Source organism: Hemitrygon akajei, chromosome 7, assembly GCF_048418815.1.
Source record: "Hemitrygon akajei chromosome 7, sHemAka1.3, whole genome shotgun sequence".
In the NCBI taxonomy this organism is placed as follows: domain Eukaryota; kingdom Metazoa; phylum Chordata; class Chondrichthyes; order Myliobatiformes; family Dasyatidae; genus Hemitrygon; species Hemitrygon akajei.
Genome location: NC_133130.1, coordinates 40,301,805 through 40,321,633, shown reverse-complemented (window position 1 = coordinate 40,321,633; position 19,829 = coordinate 40,301,805). Strand labels below are relative to the sequence as shown.

General features: G+C 38.0%; 1 protein-coding gene across 1 annotated transcript in view; it reads right to left on the bottom strand.

Moving 5' to 3' along the window:
- The window catches only part of LOC140730369 (endothelial PAS domain-containing protein 1-like), a 112,768-nt gene that overhangs the window by 40,433 nt on the left and 52,506 nt on the right, over positions 1 to 19,829 (bottom strand). Inside the window, exon 2 of the mRNA XM_073050687.1 lies at positions 13,970 to 14,160. Within this exon, the coding sequence (XP_072906788.1) occupies positions 13,970 to 14,160 (191 nt within the window). The remainder of the gene's footprint in view (positions 1 to 13,969; positions 14,161 to 19,829) is intronic.

The following is a 19,829-nucleotide window of genomic DNA, read 5'->3' as shown; positions in this document are numbered from 1 at the left end:
TCTGATGAAGACTGGATCATGGACTTCTGGTTTTCTCTTCTTGAGGTTCATAATCAGCTTTTTGATGTTGCTGACATTGAATAACAGGTTGTTGTTATGGCACCACTCAGCCAGATTTTCAATCTCTCTCCTATATGCTGATGCAGCACTACCTTTGATTCGGCCTCAGACAGCGGTGTCATCAGCAAACAGTTTGATGAAATTGGCGAGATCAGCATGGGTGCATGAAGCAGCACCAATGCAGTTGTCAATGTATCACAGAAAGAGTTGGGCAGCATTAGCAGTGGGTGTTAAACTAGGCCCCAAGAACCAAATTCAAAAGGGAGGTGTAGAAATATACCGCTGCACAAGGTTAGTAAGTGACCAAATTTGGATAAAGGCAGCTGGGTTTTGACTGCACTCAAGTTTCTAAGGGTACAAGCTGGCGAGACCATTCAGGAAAGAAATCAAACTGAATGAATTTAGCAAACACACTTTGCAAGCTTAATCAGTTATAGTTTGGATTAAAAAAAATTGCAACTCAATCAATGATATACATTTGATTCAGCCTTCATATGATCGACAGGAATCAAGATTTCTATTTAAACAGTTGGATTTTAAAATCTAGCTAAGATGTCAATAACAGCAATTTGGTTTACAAAAAGATATTCTATTCAAATCCTTGAAGATCTAGTTTTAAAACTCTCTAGTGAGCAACTCCTGCAAGACAACATTTTTCACATATATAAGTCTTGATACCTTGGAAAGAAATTAAAACAATATTTATCATTTTAAAGTTATTTACAAGAATAAAAAGTTAATTTCTTAATCTTACTCCAGACTGTATCCAGTAGGGTTCTTCGGTCTAGTTTAACCCTTCCTGGTAATGCTCCCCAATCTAGTCATAATCATAATAGTCAAAGACAATTTGATTTCCTTATTCTTCCTTTTCATAAAAACACCAAAAATTAAGCATTGTGTGTTTTAAAATATTAATTATTTTTAACTGTGACTAACATGACAGCACAGAAATATGCACTTCCACCCATGCCAAATCATTAATCTGCCTTGTCCCATTGACCTGCACAGAACATAGTCTACCATACCTCTCCCATTTATGTACCTATCTAAATGTTTCTTTAATGTTGAAATTGAACTCGCATGCACCACTTGTGCTGGCAGCTCATTCCACACTCCCATCACCCACTGAGTGAAGAAGTTTCCCACTCATGTTGCCCTTAAACATTTCACCTTTCACCCTTCACCCACAACTCCAGTTGTAGTCTCACCCAGCCCCTGTGGAAAAAGCCTACTTGCATTTACCCTATTTATACCACTCAAAATTTTGTACATCTTTTGTCCGATCTCCCCTCAGTCTTCTGTGTTCTAGGGAAAACAGTCCTAACCTGTCCCAGCCACAGCCTTGTAAATTTTCGCTGCACTTTTACTAACTTATTGACATCTTTCTTGTAGGTTGGTGACCAGAACTGCACACAATACTCCAAATTAGGCCTCAGCAGCACCTTATACTATTTCACTGTAACATCCCAATTCCTGCACTTAATACATTGATTTATAAAGGTCAATGTGCCAAAAGCTTTCTTTACAACCCTATCTACCTATGATGCCACTTTCAGGTAATTATGGGTCTGTATTCTCAGATCCCTCTGTTCCACCACACTCCTCAGTGCTCTGCTGCTCACTGTGCAAGTCCTACCCTGGCTGGTCCTCCCGAACAGAAACACCTCACACTTGTCTGCATTAAATTCCATTTGCCATTTTTCAGCCTATTTTTCCAGCTGGTCCAGATCCCACTGCAAGTTTTGACAGTCTTCCTCGCTGTCTAATACACCACCAATTTTGGTGTCATCCACAAATTTGCTGATGCAGATCGCTAATGTGAAAGACCAGAAGTAATGGACCCAGCACTGATTCCTGCAGCACACCACTAGTCACAGTTCTCTACTCAACCATCTACTACCACTCTCTGGATTTTCCCAAAAAGCCAATGTCTATTCTAATTTACTACGTCATCTTGAATGCCAAGCAACTGAACTTTCTTCACCAACATGCCATGCGAGACCTTATCAAAAACCTTGCTAAGGCCCATGTAGAGAACATCCACTGCCTTGCCTTCATCAGCTTTCCTGGCAATTTCCTCAAAAGTTTATATATGATTGGTTAGACATGACCTACCATGCAGAAAGCCATGTTGACTATGCCTAATCAGTCCTTGTCCATCTAAATACTTGTGTACCTGGTTCCTTGGTGTATTTCCTATTGACTTTCCCACAACTGAGGTCAGGCTCACCAGCCTATAATTTCCAGGTTTATTCTTAGGGCCTTTCTTAAACAATGGAATAACATTAACTATCCTCCAATCCTCAGGCACCTTAACAGTGGCTAAGGATGTTCTAAATATATTTCCTAGGTTCCCTGCAATTTCTGCACTAACCTCCCACAGGGTCCCAGGGAACACCTCGTCAGGCCCTAGGAATTTATTCACCCTAATTTGTCTCAGGACAGCAAACACCTCCTCCCCTGCAATATGTATAAGGTCCATGACCTCGCTGCTGTTTTGCCATACTTCTGCAGACTCTGTGTCCATCTCCTGAGTACATTCAGATGTTAAAAATCCATTTAAGATCTCCCCCATTTCTTTTGGCCCTACACATAGTATACCACTCTGATCTTCTAGAGGACCAATTTTATTCCTTGCTAACCTTTTACTATATATATATCTGTAGAAGCCCTTTGGATTCTCCTTTACTCTTACCGCTAGAGCAACCTCATGCCTTCTTTGAGTCCTCCTGATTTCCTTCCTCAGTGTTTTCTTTCATTTCTTATACTCCTCAAGTGCCTCCTACGTTCCTACCTGCCTATACCTGCTATGTACTTCCTTCTTTTTCTTAACTAGGGCCTCAGTATATTTTAAAAACTAAGGTTTTTTAAACCTGTTATTCTGAGAGGAACATACTGTGTTGCTCTCACAATTTCACTCTTGAAGACCTCCCACTTACCAAGTACACCTTTGCCAGAAAACAACCTGCCCCAATCCACACTTGCTAGATCCTTCCTGATACCATCAAAATTGGCCTTTCTCCAACTTAGAATCTCAACCCAAGGATCAGACCCATCCTTTTCCATAATTACTAATGAAATTATAATTACTGGATGCAAAGAGCTCCCCTACACATACTTCTATCACCTGCCCCGTCTCATTCCCTCATAGGCAACCTAGTATCACACTCTCTCTAGTTGAGACTTACATGAACTGATTAAGGAAACTTCCCTGAATACATTTGACAAACTTTTCCCATCAAGCCCTAGTCTAACATTGGTCCACTCATTGTGGCCACTCTGCATAAACCTAACTTATTTTTAATGGATTTTGCCAAGTGCTTAATACCTTTGCTAGAACCCCTGCAATTTCTCCTTGAAAACTGTTGAGCAAAATGTGCTGACTGCCCCTGCTTGCTTCTTTTATACTCTATCTTCCCCTGCGCAATCCAATGTGTCCTCAGGAACTGTGGTAGCCAAAATGTACCAATTGCCCCTGCTCATTTCCTTTAAACTCTTCCACCCTCTATGGAATCCCATGTCTCCTCGGGGATTATGGCACACTAAATGTGCTGACTGCCTCGCTTGCTTCTTTAAAACTCTCTCTCCCTCTATGCAATCCAATGTCACTAGAATGCGAACTCGGGATAATTTGACAGTGCACTGAGAAGAAAATTAAAATCTGAGCGGCTACTGAAGTAGGCTAACATTAAAAGAGACAAAAATTTTTCAAGTGACTTTTCAATAATTCACTTAAAGTGCGTATAAAATTTACAAAGGACAATACTCCTCTATTTTATGCACAAGTTGTTTTTGTCAAATCTCTTATTCTACAAGCTGAATCTTCTCAGTTCCACTCTACAAAGTGAATATCTTCAGACCTCAAACAGGCTGTTTCCTTGTGCATCCTGGAATAACCTTGTTGCATTAAACCAGGCTGGAGCTGATAGCCCTTAGGGAATTATTACTGGCTGGGAATACAAAGAGCATAATACTTCCAACTTCATTTCAAAACTGTATTTGTCAGACATTATTTATTGAACTAACAATCCCTTGAATGCACTGAAAACTTAAAGAGTTTGTATTTTATATTCAACGCCATATTTGCACTGGATCACTTCCAAAATTATTTCAGTTTTAGTGCTTCGAGCTCTACAAATACTTTGATATATGCTTTCCTTCTATAAAATAATTTAAGGTCACTTTTAACAATTTAATACCCCTTTGTATGAAGTAAATGAGGTAGTGTTTCATTAAGCAGACAATTATCAGTTGTCTGCTGGAGGAAATAAATGTGACTTCAAGGTAGCATTGAAACTTTCATTTATTTATGAATAATAACCATTTTTAAAAATAGAGCTGTAAACAAACAGACTAATTGTCTGCACAGGATGTGCATGGTACTTTGGTTTGGAGCACTTTTCCATAGATGTCCCCTACCTCCCCCCCTCCCCACCAGTTTCCTTAAAGTGACAAGGTCCAAGACACAATCTTGTACAACAATTATTTATTGTTAATACTTCCTTTTATGGGGCCTGTGCTCTTCCAAACATGTTGAAATTTTGCAGTAAAATGTTTTCAAATCACAAATGATCAAAGCAGTTACAGACTATTCTGCTCATCTCGTCCATACCAGCTCCCTGCGAAACCAGCTCACCCCACTCACCCCACTTCCCTATCGTCTTCATAAAAGTCTGCCAATTTTTCCTTTTCGGATAATTAACCAATTCTGTTTTAAGTGTTTGAGTTGAATCAGTCAGTGCATTCCGGACTCTACCCACTTGCTTATTTAAAATATTTCTTTATATTAATTTTAGGCCTATTACCAATCAAACTTCTACAATGTCCCATCATAGAACAGTACAGCACATGAACGGGTCTTTCAGACCACAATGTCTGTGTCAAATTTGACCAAATCTTTTCTTCCTGTATATGATCCATAACCCTCTATTCCCTGCACATTCATGTGCCTATTTAACAGCATCTTAAACACCACAATTGTATCCACTTCCACCACAATTCTGGACGATATTCTAGGCACCCACCATTCTTTTTTTTAAAAAACTTACCTCACATCTCCTAAAAACTTTCCCATTCATCTTAAGTGCATGTCTAGTTCACACTATTTCTACCCTGGCAATGTAATTTTCGATTGCCCACTCTATAGGTACCTCTCAAAATTTTATAATCTTCTATCAGAAATAGAAGCCTCCAGTGGTCCAACAAAAACAACCAATGTTTGTCCAACCACAAACAAGAGATACTCTGCAGACGCTGGAAATCCAAGCAACACACACACAAAATGGTGGAGGAACTCAGCAGGCCAGGCAGCATCCATGGAAAAGAGTACAGTCGACGTATCGGGCCAAGATGTCAAATGTACTCTTTTCCACAGATGGTCTCTGGCCTGCTGAGTTCTTCAAGCATTTTGTGAATGTCTGCTGAACCTCTCCTTGTAGTTCATAGCCTCTAATCCAGGCAGTATCCTGAAAAACCACTTCCCTACCCTCTCCAAATCCTTCATATCCTTCCTGTAAAGTTCTTTTCTACCATAAATATTTGAGTAGTATTGTAAGTACATTGTTTGGTTTAGTATTCTTTGTTTGTTTAAATAACTCATTATGGTTATACATCCAAAGTATGTGAATGGCTTAAATCATTATGATGCCACATCACGATACCATATCATCAAGGTGCACACCTTGCTTAAAGTGAAAAGAAAACAAAGATGTGATTCCCAGCTCTGTGTTTGCTTTGAATTAGTTTTTCTGTTTTGGAGTTACAAATCGTAACAGTGGCAACAAGGTATTTTTTGAAATGAACCTGAAACGACTACTGACCTGTTGAAGCGCCGCAAGACGTTCGAGTTTCTAAAAAAGTGCATCAGGAAATGCTCAAGCGAAAAAAACAACATAGCATGTGCTTCTTTGGGAACATACAGAGACGGTCAAGTTTTAAAAATAAAAGCCAGAAAATGGGAGAATCCATGGGTTCGTAAACAGCGAGTACTGGGTGATAATAATCATAAAAAAAGAACAGAAATGACTGGCTACATCTGAAAGATTGACGCATTAGATTACACAACAGATAACAGGATATTGTATATTTAGAGGATTGAGCAGTATTTTAAAGCAACCAGAAAGGTAGATGAGAAGCAAGTTCCAATTTTGCTGAGTGTATTGGATTTAAAGGCATACTGTTTGCTTCAAAGTTTGACTGCTCCAACTAAACCAGCTGAAATAAGCTTTGTTGAAATAAGATCATAGGACATAAGAGTAGAATTAGGGCACTTGGCCTGATGAGTCTGCTCTGCCATTTGATCATGGCTGATCTTTTTTTCCCCCCTCCTCCCCATAATCTTTGATGCTGTGCCTAACCAAGAACTTACCAAGTCCTTTACACATCTACTCCATCTAAGGCCTTTAAACATTCGAACAGTTTCAATAAGATCCTTCCTCCAAGTTCCAAAGTCAACTCCTACAACCACCACAGAGGGGGCCCCAGAACATAGATACATAATTTGAGATACTGAGTTAGAGTTAATAGCCAAGCAGGGAGGAGTGTTGTGTATTTAATATTTCAGTAATATTTGAGTAATATTGTAAATATTTTGTTTGATTAAGCATTCTTTGTTCAAATAATTTATTATGGTTATCTATATGAAGTATGTGAATGGCATATGTCATCACTCCACTGCATCATACGTGCACACCTTGCTTAAAATAAAATGAAACCAAGACATTATTCCTGGCTCCGTTTTTCCTTTCAATTTTTTAAAATGTTTTAGACTTACAGAACATAACAACCCCCACTTCAAGAATATTGATTCTGCAGATTTTATAGTTAGAGAATATTTGGAGAAGGTCAATGTTTAACCAGCGTGTGGTATGATTACATCTCTGTCCAGCTAGAATGTTATTCAGGTCTTGTTCTTTTATGATATTAGGCAACTGTATTATCTTCATTATCTGACAAACTAAGAGTGTATTCTGCTTCTTCACGTTGACTAAGCTATTGCTATGGGTGTTTTATATATTAACTTATGAAATTTGGACATGAGTGGCAAGGTGAATATTTACTGGCCATCCCTAATTTAAATAAACAAAGAGGAAGAAAAAGTGAAGGGAAATTGAAAAGTACAAAAACTAGAAACATTTTATGTATTTAAAACTTGGTTTAATTTAGTTATTGACAGAGTGTATTGTCATTTTCACTTTAACATTGAGAATTGTACTGGATAAGAAAATCAAGTGAATGCACATAAAGATTCAACATTCATTGCTTAATGTCATTCTCTGTACATAGGTGTAAATAAGAATGAAATATTTGTTACTCCAGATCTGATGCAGCACAAAAAAAACAGAAGATATAGAACAGAATAAATATAAATACATGAGATAGCTTATATACATAGATTGATTGCTTGTCAATAAGGTGACAGACAGGAAATAAAGGATAAACAGAAGAGACATGAAATATGTATGAAATTTTATTCTGCACTCTATATCACATGAAACAAGTTTTTGAAATTTTGACTATCAAAAGTTTTAAATAAAAGTGTCATTCTTCTTGATGTCAGCTGCATATGATTTTGTGTGATGTTTCTATATGACACGGAGTAGCACAAAGTCTTTACTTTTACAGAACAAATCAGTATGCCTTTATTTTTAAACTCTGATACACCAAGTTAGAGTTTAAAATAGGCTGAGTGATTAACGCATTAATGAAATCCATTGCATTCAGTAAAATATCTTTCCAGGCACATTAGGAGAACCATTTCAGAAAAGAGCTTGTTTTAAATAATTATCTTTTTATATATTTTTAAATTTATTAAACCCATTACGGTTTGCTAACATTCCCCCTCCCCAACCCCATCAGGTATAGAACTTATCCTTGCAAATACCTATGAGTTACTGCCACAGTTTTCATGTTTAGGGACAATTGCATTAAAAGAATTTAAAAGGTTTGCATGTAGAGATATTCCCCAAATTTATAGCAATTATTCCAAAAGGCCGAAAGGCAGATGTTTCCCCTAAGTAACAGTCTTGTGGGAGTGGAATAAACAAAACAAAATTCAGTGGTTTGGGCCTACTTTGTTCCGGTTCTTTAAGGTGATTATAGCCAGGAGAGGTAGTGAGGACAAGCTCCCACTACCTATTAAATGCTCCCAATGGCATGCACCTCAAATAGCCTCTGACAACCAAGTCCAGCTAATGGCCTTCACATGTGGCGTAGTTACCAAGTCTTGTGAAACTATTTCTACTGACAGGAGAAAGGGCAAAGGTTGATTATTGGTGCTTTAAAACCAGTTGCTTCAGGCAGATGTGCTCGTCAGCAGTGGCTTATAGCTCATCTAGGATAAGGAAAACTCTGATCTCAAACTTTCGCTGCCTTGCGGCTACACCCACTCATGAGGAAGGCTTTGGGGGTAAACCCTGAGGGAAAATACGGAGCTGGAGTCCCTAAGGCAGTCCTACGTTGCGTTCAATGCTGACCGGCATCTCCAGCAACTCTGCTGGTGCCAAACAGCATGGGTCTCTGCTGTTCCTTTTGGTTTGTCAGATGCATGGAGAAGGGGAGATTGCTACATAGACAACAGCTGATCTCCATATTGTATTGCCCTGGCTTGCATATCTAGCAGGCAACATCTATGGTCGACCCCCGACCAACGGAAATCTCAGTTTTCTTATAATTCAAAGAGTATCCAATTAGTTGAAGGCATTTAATTAGAATTACAAAATTATTTTTGTTTCCATTTCATCAACATGCTCAAGCATTACTCTGCAGTTAATGTAATACGATTGTTGGCAGTGATTTTTAGTTTTACCTGCTTCAGTCAATGACATTGCCATGATAACAAATGTTGACAAAAATAGGATGAGCAAGAAAAACTCTTTGCATTTTTGTTTTACTTTCTTCTTTTAGATTTGACATACTTGATGTCTGTATTTGGCCAATAATAGAATTGGATTGGGTTACATCTTTACTGTATCACTGCCTTCGGAGTGAATAGAAACTGTGTCCTTGTTGATGGGTTTTATACGTTTAGGAATTTGATAAATACTGTCACTGATTTATAGCTGTTGTTGTGATTTTGAAGCTTCAGGAAATGGTTGCTTATGACTAACAATTCTAATCTTTGGATCATTATTAATTTAAGTGAATTCGAACTGTCATTGTTCTCCTTTACCTTCACTTATCAAAGACAAAATGGAGCTCATCAGAATGAAAAGGAAACACTATTTTTAGTCTAGATAGGATAAGAATAAAATTTAGGAGAGAACGGAAATCTAAATAGAAACAAACATTTCTTGTAAGAACTCTATGATGTAGGCATGTTAAACCAATTCTTCATTTTCCAATTACACCATGTACCTTTTGTGCAGGACATGGCCGTATTTGAAAACCATTGTTCCAGTTGATTTCCTGTGATATTAATCTCAATCCAGTCACTAATTCAGGAGCCACAGTTCCTTCCATTGAATTTCTTCCCTCCCCACATTCTCAAGTCATTTCTACATCGGGCCAAACCAACTAGCTATGTTTCGAGCAACTAGGACATTTTCTGATTTCTGAAACAATTATTCTTAGGTGTTGAATCAAACCTTATAAAAATAGATATAAATTCTACAAACTAATACTTATTTCTTTAAACTGATAGGATAATCCCTATCTATTAGTGTTTGGTGTCAGTAGTAAATAAGCAGTCTTGCTTTATACTATTACAGTCTTAAGTCCTGTGTTATGAATTGCAACTTCACAATGTCCAAAGACAAGAACTGTACTAAGCAGTGATCAGAGGCACCCTTCGTCCACCACATGAAGAGTCTGCCACCATTTATGTATGTTTGTGTTCAAAGAAAGACTACATGTTTGAGACTTGCAGACCTGTACTTTATATGTCTTAAGTAACAGACCACATTCTTTCTGAAGTTCAACATTCAAAATTGACCTTCATAAATGTTGGAGCAGCACACATAAAATGCTGGAGGAAGTCAGCAGGTCAGGCAGCAGTTATGGATGAGAATAAACAGTCGACTTTGCGAATTGAAACCCTTCATCAGGACTGAAGGTCTCAGCCCAAAAGGTTGACCATTATCTCCCTTCATAGATACTGCCTGACTTGCTGAATTCCTCCAGCATTTTATGTGCATTACTCTAGATTTCCAGCATCTGCAGAATCTCTTGTGTTCATAATACTGGAGACGGTCTTACTGAACATACTGCTGTCAGGCTGTGAGGAACAATACTTCGGCAATCATTTATCCCCGCATACATCATAGAGATATTAGCTACACTATTTAACTAATGCATTTAAAATTTTCTCCCAAGTTGAAATGAATGAATGCCTGAAGTCTTGAAACTTTAATTTCTAAGTTCCTTTCAATTAAGTTGCTATTAATGATTTAAAACTAATTAGCTATAATTTTGGGGTTAAATAACTACTCTTCTGCAGTAAATCTTCTCTAATAATGGCACTTATTTTAAAAACAAGCAAATGTTTTTGATTCAGGGAAATTAGTGGCTGAAGATTTCAAAAGGATCTATTATTTTAAATAGTAATTGATTCTTATCACAGCTACCCTAATATTTAACCAATGGAGTCCATTTTAAGATTCCACACTAATGGCCAATGTTCATTTATGATCAACCATGAAAGCTGCTGGTTTTTTCCCCAAGTAAGATTTATTCAGCACCTAGATTCTTAGCTGCAGTGAAATGTGCAGGATTTTGAAAATTTGATTGGCCCCCCGTCAGTGTATTTTGAAGAAAAAGTTTCCCCCTCTTCTCTGGTGGGGTGAGGGAGTGGTGGGTGGGCGAATTAAGGAGGGAGTGATAAGTTATTGCATCACCATTACACTCGGTTGATGCCTGCCCTTCTGTGTGTCTTCTGATTGGTTGTTTCCCGCAGATGAGATTGGAAATACTTTTTTTTTAAAAAGAACTATCCTCAGAGATCTCACCATCCAAGTGAAAAAGCAAATTCCCTACCAGCCTTGTGCACTGAATTCAATGCTCATATTGTGATCTCATCTGCATTGGGGAAAACAAATGCAGGTCACGCGATCTCCTTGTGGAACACCTGCATTTAGTCTACATGGGCAAACCTGAACTTCATGTTGCTGCTATTTAAATTCTCCATCCGACTTCCGCTCAAATATTTATCTCTGCCCACCTGCGCAATTGTAGTGAGATACAGCACAGAACCAGAATCGGGTTTACTATCACTGATGTAGGTCGTGAAATTTGTTATTCTGTGGCAGCTAAAGCTTGAGGAACAGCTTCATTTCCATCTGGATTCAGTGACTAATTTCAAAGTAAATTTAGAATTCAAAGAAAATTTATTATCAAAGTAGATATATGTCCTCAAATACGACCCTGAGAGTTAATGAGATCAAGTAATTTATTTTCTCTGAGCAGGTGTATTTCAGCTCAATTTTCACCCCTTTACTAGCACTTCAACATATTTCACTGTTTGTGCTTTATCATTTTATCAACAAAATATCTCCATGGCAATCCTGACCTTGCCCTGATGGACATGTTCCTTTGTCCTCAACATCTTTCTCTGCAAATTAAACTTTTTTCACTATTTTTTCCAGTTCTGACAAAGGGTCCTTGCCCCAAACCATTAAGTCAGCTTCTCTTTCCACAGTTTCTATCGGACTTGGCTAAATGTTGCCAGCATTTTCTGGCTTTGGTTCAAAGGTACATTTATTGTCCGCGAGTTGTACACAATATACATCCAGAAACACTGTACCCTTTCTTGTAATTCTGTCACTACCGCATTCTGCTCCTACGTCTTATGGTCTAATACCTTTTGATATGGGTCAAAAAGATGGTAAAGAGGAAGAGTTGGGTTTCAGTCTATATGTGAAAACGGACATATTTTCTGATGATGTGATCAATAACAACAGGTAGACAAGAAACAGGTGTGCTGGTGGGGTCACAAAGGAAGGAGCCTTTACATGCATCAAAGGAACAGTCGGGACAGAGAAGCCTTTCTCTTTGGATATTAGGAAATGAGTCACCTGAATTTATTCAGCTACATCATTGATATTTCTCAGATCAAATAAGCATGGAATACCTCAGTCAGCATATAAAACATTAGACATTTTCTTAACTATTAGAAATATGGCTCTAAATCATTTAGCCCAATCACTGGTTAAAAAAAAACTACCAGAGGAAAACAAAATACATGGCGTCCTCTACTGTATCCGGTGCTCCAAGTGTGGTCTCCTCTACACTGGTGAGACCCAACATAGATTGAATGACTGCTACACTGAACGCTATTGTCTGAAACAAAGGAAAGATTTCCCGATGCCACCCAATTTAATGCAACTTTCCACTCCAATTCCGACATGTTTGTCCATGCCCTCCTCTACTGCTATGATGAGGCCACACTCAGGTTGGAGGAGCAACACCTCACATGAGGCTCACATGTTAGCCTCCAACCTGATGGCATTAACAACTGATCACTCTAACTTCAGGTAATTTCTCCCCCTCCCCTTTCTTTCTTTTACCATTCCCCAGACTGGCTCCTCTTTCTCTTCTCCTCACCTGCCCATCAGCTCTCTCTGGTTTCCCTCCTCCTTCCCTTTCTCCCATGATCCACTATTTATTGATTGCAGCTACACCCAGGTCTGCAGGTGCAAATAGAGGCCTCCAGGGAGGTATGAAATATTAGTGGAAAAATCACCTGCAGACTGGTAATCACACTAACCCGTGCTCTATTTGCACCTGCAAACCTGGGTGTAGCTGCAATCAATAAATTATTATTTAAGAGGATTAGGATTACACTAAAGGTTACAGCATTTCAGTACTCCAAGCTAACAGTCAATATGAACTCTTAAAAACAGCTTGAAGGGCTCACGGGCTTTTGCCAGTTGGATCAAAGATTTTCTGCTTAACTACCTCTAATGAGGCTCGACTTTCCTTTCCCCTGCACCATGGGGCCAAGTATTCTCCAATGATCCACTGTCCTATCATTGAAAGCAAAAATGTAAAATAAAAACAAAATCAATTGTGTTCTTATTCCATTATCAAATGTATTTCATGTTTGTAGCAATATTTTTTTAATAAAAGGCATACAGAAGCAGCCTGAAGGTGGAAAACTGAGATTGAAGGAGAAAGTTATAATAACACCAGCAATATTTTGGAACTTTAGACCTGGACTGTATTTCTTTAGTATAAGCTGTTGATGCACTTTGTATTGAGGGCAAACTTTTAATCTTTGTTTTTGCTTTTAGGGGGTAATTTTACAATTTTCAACAAAAGCAATAACAAAGAGGGACTCTGAAATCAAGCCACATGTAATCAGGAAAGGAGCTGGTCAAGCACTTGTGGAATTCTGTCTAGGGAACTCAAAGGGCAGAAACCTGCTGCAGGTATATTTCTATGAGCCTCCAAAGTGAGCAAGCTTCCAGCATACCAATCACCAATAAAATTAGAAAGCTTCCTCTTTATTTTTCTGTACCTGACCTTTGCATCTACGTTCATATATGACTGATGTGCTATCCCCACAAAAATAATCTGCACTTCCACATCTGGGCCTTTTTAGGATCTTTGTTTCCCAGGTGGAGTAGCGTCAGATTCTGGCAACTTTCCAGAGCATGTCTCAGAGAATTCTCACAAACTTCTACGTTCACTTCAGTAGTTTTTCCTATGTGGAGGGCTGCAGTGGAATCCTCAGTGACATGTAATAGCATGAAATTCTCAGTACAGTTCTACAAAGTGGCCCATTATCCACAGCTGGCTTGTAGTGACCACATTTTTCCATGGGAACTTTGACAGTTCCAAGTCTCCTGTAAATTGATGCAAAATTAAGTGACTTAGAGTTTTAATTTCTATAGTGGAGAACTTGCTGAGTATCACGAGTGCATGTAATTATTTGTACATTGTGTTACTGCCAGGCATTTTATGTGACTCTTACCCGAGTCCAAAAGCTTGCGGGTTCGTAGGAAACTGATGGTCAGGCGCATGATAGAAGCTTTGTCCAGGTGTGTGCTGACATTATGGGGCAGTGGCAGCTGGTGAGCCAGTTCATAGAACACCTCAGTCTCTTTACTCCTTCTGTATCTTGCTGCATCTCTCGACTTTTCCTTCCTCCTCTCTGAGTTACTTCTGAAAGTTAAAACGTAGAGTTTAAAATCAAGATTCTAATTCAAGAAATTTTACACAATGTCATTCATTGTAGCATAAATCACATCTTAAGTTGGAGATTTAAGTTTGCTGGACTTCTCAAATTAACGTTCATAGTGGTTGGATTGTCATCACCAGTCAGTGCACCCCTCACCCCAAATACTCATTCACTTGTTAAGAATTTCCTTTATGCATTTGAGCACATGGTCCAATTTGTACTTGACATGCACACAACTCGAAAAGGAGGCTGGAAAATTTCCAATAATCAGATTAATATAGATACGTGACATTTTTTTCATTAAATCTGGCAAGATTGGAAAATGAATGACATATTGACCATTTTTATCTGTGCTGTTCAGAACATAGCCCTTCTGGGCAGATGGATCACTTTTGTACACCTTGCCTGGTGTTAATTCAAAAAAAATAGTTGGGCTATGCAAAACTGAAGAGCTACCTGGTTTAAATGTCCCTTGGGAAGCAAAGACAAAAATTTACATCTGTAACTTGCACACAGAAGAAAAGTTCACGAAATCTAAGTTTACATTAATATATTTTCTTGTCACATCACATGATATGTATGTGGGGAAAGAGCTTTTGGTTTCTACTGATAATAGGTGTGGTTCAGTGATAAGCTAATATCACATGTAAAATTACTGTTAAAGAATTATTAGGTTTACCCTTTTCAAGAGTTCCAAGAACTCACAAGAGACACGCATATACTACGTAAAACTTCAGAAAAACCACGCTTACTACACTTAATTGGAGCACTTTCCACACCTGCCATCTTTATTGCCAAGCAAGTTTCTCAATTAGGTGCTAATTAATGTTGAATAACATTTATGCCATGGGTCTTTGGAAGAGTGAAGCTAACTAAACATTTAATGTGTATACCCAGAGAAAATGAACATTATTACATCATTCTTAATCACATTTAGACTCAGGTCAAAGAACTTAAAATGACAATGTCAGAACTCCTTGTTCACTCAAATCTTGCCTTCAGTTATTGGCTCGGAACAACAGCAAAAAAGTCAGTATTCACTGTCTTTCATCTGCAAAACTGCCACCTTGCATTTGCACATGATGCTGTTAAAAGCAGAAATCCAGTTGTGATCAATGTACTCTTCCATAAAGTTCATATTAGATAACTGATCATTAAATCGACAAGAACTTTTTAAAAAAAATTATTTCTTCAGAAGACATAGAAATTAGTCCACTTGGTGGGTGGGCCATTACTGAGATTTTAACAGCTCATTGAAAACGTAATTTGAAATCACCTCTCCCACCCTAAAAATTAATATTGTTCACATGGCTTATATATTCTTTCAGATAATTTATTATCAGAATCAGGTTTAATATCACTGATATATGTCATGAAATCTTTTGTTTTGCAGCAACAGTACATTGCAATACTTAAAAAGCTATAAATTACAATAAATTGTATATATGTAAATTAAATAAGTACAAGAAGAGAGCAAAATTAGTGAGGCAGTTTTCATGGGTTGGTTCACTGTCTGTTCAGAAATCTGGAACCTGCGTGGGGAGAGGGGAAGAAGCTGCCCCTAAAGCATTCAGTGTGTGTCTTTAGGCTCCTATATCTCGTTGCCGATGGCAATAATGAGAAGAGGGTATGTCCTGGGTGATGGGGTCCTTAATGATGGATGCCACCCTTTTGAAGACGTCTTCAATACTGCGAGGCTAGTACACATGGTCAAGCTGAGCAGAGCAGCAGGAGTCATTGAGGAGGAGATGTTGCTTCCAATCCGTGGTCTCTGGTGAGGAAGTCAAGGATACAATTGCAGAGGGAGGTACAAAGGCCCGTGTTTTGAATCTTGTTGGTTAGTACCAAGGGTGCAAAGGTATTGAATGCTGAGCTGTAATCAATAAACAACAGCCTGGCATAGGTATTGTTGTCATCCAGGTGGTCCAAGGCAAAGTGGAGAGGCAGGGAGTTAATTTTCAGATCATTTGTAAATGCGATGGTCTTAAAAATAATAAAAAGTAGTTTATGGTATTTCTAAACCAAGTCCTCTGTATACCGTAATCTATGCTTTCCATAAAACATTTAAAGTGAAATTAAATGTGAAATTGGCTGTTCAACCACCTTAGTGTATCATCAATTTTGTAAGGCAATACTCGATCCACGGATAAGGCAAATGACTGAAATCGTATTGGGAAAGAAGAACTCAATGGCACAATTATCAAGAATAGGTTCGTCAAGTTCAGCGGTCAATGTGATCACTTGTTACAAAATCAAGCCTTGTTTCTCCATTCTTGAAATTACCTGTGCTATCCCTTGCCTACAACTGTTTGCATGTATTCCTGAAAGCCAGAAACAGTAATCGTTCTTTATTTCCTGTGTCAGAATGAATCTAAATCTTCAACCTTCTGAATACATTCCCAATCTCGAAAATTACCCCTTGAAATTTTGAAAGTAACTTTGCCAAAGAGAGAAGGGAATCCAAGCCACTACCAGCATATCAAATTAAAAATGATGAAGTTTGTTTTCTTGAGAAAATGTTAATTAATGAGACAAACTTGAATCATAATTAGGAGTTGGATTAGCCTTGCTGTGTGGTTCTGTCTGTTTTAAAAATGGTTTCTTTCTTCCCTATAGCACAGACTATCTGATAAATAATTCCACCCAGGGTTTATTTACCAGGCAGAGATGGAAAATACTTTGTAAACCTCTTCTGTCATTAATATGATTGTGTAATCTTTTGTGTAATCTTTCAGTGATTATCCCAGTAAGAGTTTTAATGACCTTGTGAGTGAAATCCTTAAGCCTATTACCAATCCTCAGAACATTGTAAATTATTTCCTTTCAGTTTAAGGTGGTTTTTCGTAAACTCAAAGAAGTCTGCAGATGCTGAAAATCCAAAGCAGCACACACACAATGCTGGAGAAACTCAGCAAGTCAGGCATCATATGCTTTTTTTCCCTGTTCATTTATACTCAAAAATAAAGAACTGGAATTTAGTGAGGCAAAAGATGTGACTAATCATGAAAATGTAGTTGGTGTAATTCAGTGCCTTTACATTAAACCTGCTAATTTCCTTTTAATATTCAAAAGGTTTTATTTAACTTACAGGATGAGAGAAAAAATCCTTTTTTAATGATAAATATGTGGTGGAATTACTGAAACCAACAAAAATTCTGTTGGTACCACATAGAACAATATCTAACAAAGATATCTAGCAATATTCAAAGTCATGAATATATAAGTATTTAGAAAGTATTTATGATCCACCATGTTGGTTTGTATTTTGCCACTCAAAATCAAAAGAAAATTACTTTAAAACCTGCATAACAAAACTGATGAGATATATGTACACAAATATTAGGAAATCAATCATGCAGCCCTCAATGACGTTCTACCACATACTGTGACAGGTTTTCCTTTCTTCTAGGTAGCCTGAAATTCAGGATTGTAGTCTTAGAACAAAGGGTGGTGTGGTGGGAGGGAATAAGAGTCATTTGGGACAGAGATAAGAAATTATTTCAATTGTATTGCCATGGAGCATAGAAATTTATTGCCAGTAAGATATGGGTGATTGGTAACAATATGTTTCTCCTCCCTTAGGTGCATGCCAACCTAATTTCCAGCACTTTTTTTTCCTGGATTTTTTTTGCAGTTTGAAAGTTCGCTTGCTGAACAGAAAATGAAAGTTGATAAAAGAAAGATGATAAGGTAAGAAAATGATTGGGATAAACAAGGCCCCAGTTGAACCAGCTGCTGTGTCAACGGTCCATTAGAACCACCTCACATTCAGTTGCCCCCACTCCTGATCATTTCCCCTACTGGTACCAATACCACAGAGAAATGTTTTTAGACACCATTAAAACCGACTTTCAGTCAGAACAGTTAACTGGTTGGCAAGCAGTCTTCATTGTACACATGTGTATTGATCATTTCCATCTGGTTCTCTTGATCCTTCGTCTAACAATGCAGGAATCAGAGAAATCAGTAGTGATCAATGAGCTCACCCTTTCCTGTTTAGTTGCAACAGGGGCTTCAGAATTTAACTAGTAATCCCGTTGACTAGTGAAGGCAAAACTGGATAATAAACACAGTGCTCTCATTCCTCATTTATTGCTCTGGGCTTGTTTTGTACTTAGCAATACCAGGACTTGGAAGTATTAATAGGAGGAAGAGAGGAAGTCATTAAGATTGTCGATGTGGTGGACCTCAGACAGACCTCTCCCTGTTGCTGTTCCAGATCAATGCAGAGAGAAAAATTAAATAACAATATGTTGGTGTCCTGAAGCAACTCCTTCCAAAGTAGAATGCCCTTAGAGATCCTATCTGTGGAACGTGTTTGTAATGTATAGCTGTTGTGGAGTTACAAGTAGACGAGAGGAGATAATACTCACTGAAGACTGTCATGCTGCATCAAGGAACATCGGTGTTGCTATTCCTAAATTACAGGGTGCACTTACTCTCAGAGGAAGAGGCAAGGTGCCACTCCATATTCCTTTCGTGATGTTGCTTCCTCTGCATCAACATGGATTATAGGAATTTAAAGTAAGAAAATACTACAATACTCAGTAGCTCAGATACAAAATATAGACAGAAAAGTAGCAGTGACACTTCAGGTCAATGACCCTTCTGATCAATACCACCAACCCAAACGCTAGCCAGTTCCTGTAGAAAGGATGTGGATGCTTTAAAGAGGGGCAGAAGAGATTTACCAGAATGCTGTCTGGATTAGAGAGCATCATAAGGAAAGACTGAGTGAGCTATGACATTTCTCTTCAGAATGAAGGTTGATAAGAGGTGACTTGACAGAGGTGCACAAGATGATATATGGCATAGATCAAGTAGATGTTCAGAGCCTTTCCCAGGGTGGAAATGGCTAATAAGAGGGTGATATTTTTAAGGTAATTGAAAGAAAGTATGGGGGGGGAGGATGTCTGAGATAAGTTTTTTTTAAAAAAACACAGGAAGTGCTCAGTTTGATTAACAATTGTCAGGGGTGGTGGTAAAGTCAGATGCATCAAGGACATTTACAAGCCTTTTAGGCACATGGGTAACAGAAGAATTAAGGGCTACGGAGTAGGAAAGGTTCAATTGATGAGAGTAGATTAAAAGGATGGTAGAACATTGTGAGCCAAAGGGCTTGTACTGTGTTATGTTCTATGGTCAAAACAGTTTCTCTCACTCACTTTCACAGCTGCTGCCTGACATTTTTTAAAAAATAATTTCAGATTTCTAGCAATATTTTGCACTGTAATGGTATGAGGTAATCCTGAGAGATCCTTGCATTTTTGGCATTATTTGTAATGCAAACAATTATTTGACAGTACATTAGGGAATTGATATTCATATCCACAAATTAAAATAAAATTTATAGCTATACACTCTCACTAATTCTATATTTTCATTGGAGTCAAATATGTTTGAGAATTATTAAAATCATATCAAAAAAGCCAAAGTTTACTCATTGGAATGTCTTCCTTCTGTTGCAACAATAATGACGAACTTATTCGTGACATAGCCTACGAAAGCACAGTTCTGTAATTGCTAATCTTTGCATTACAGGAGTCATATTCTTGATAATCTGTGAACCACATTCAGGCACACCCAACAATATTGCAACTGTTTAAAAGTTAACCACGAAAACACACTCTTCCAAGAATATAAACACACAAAA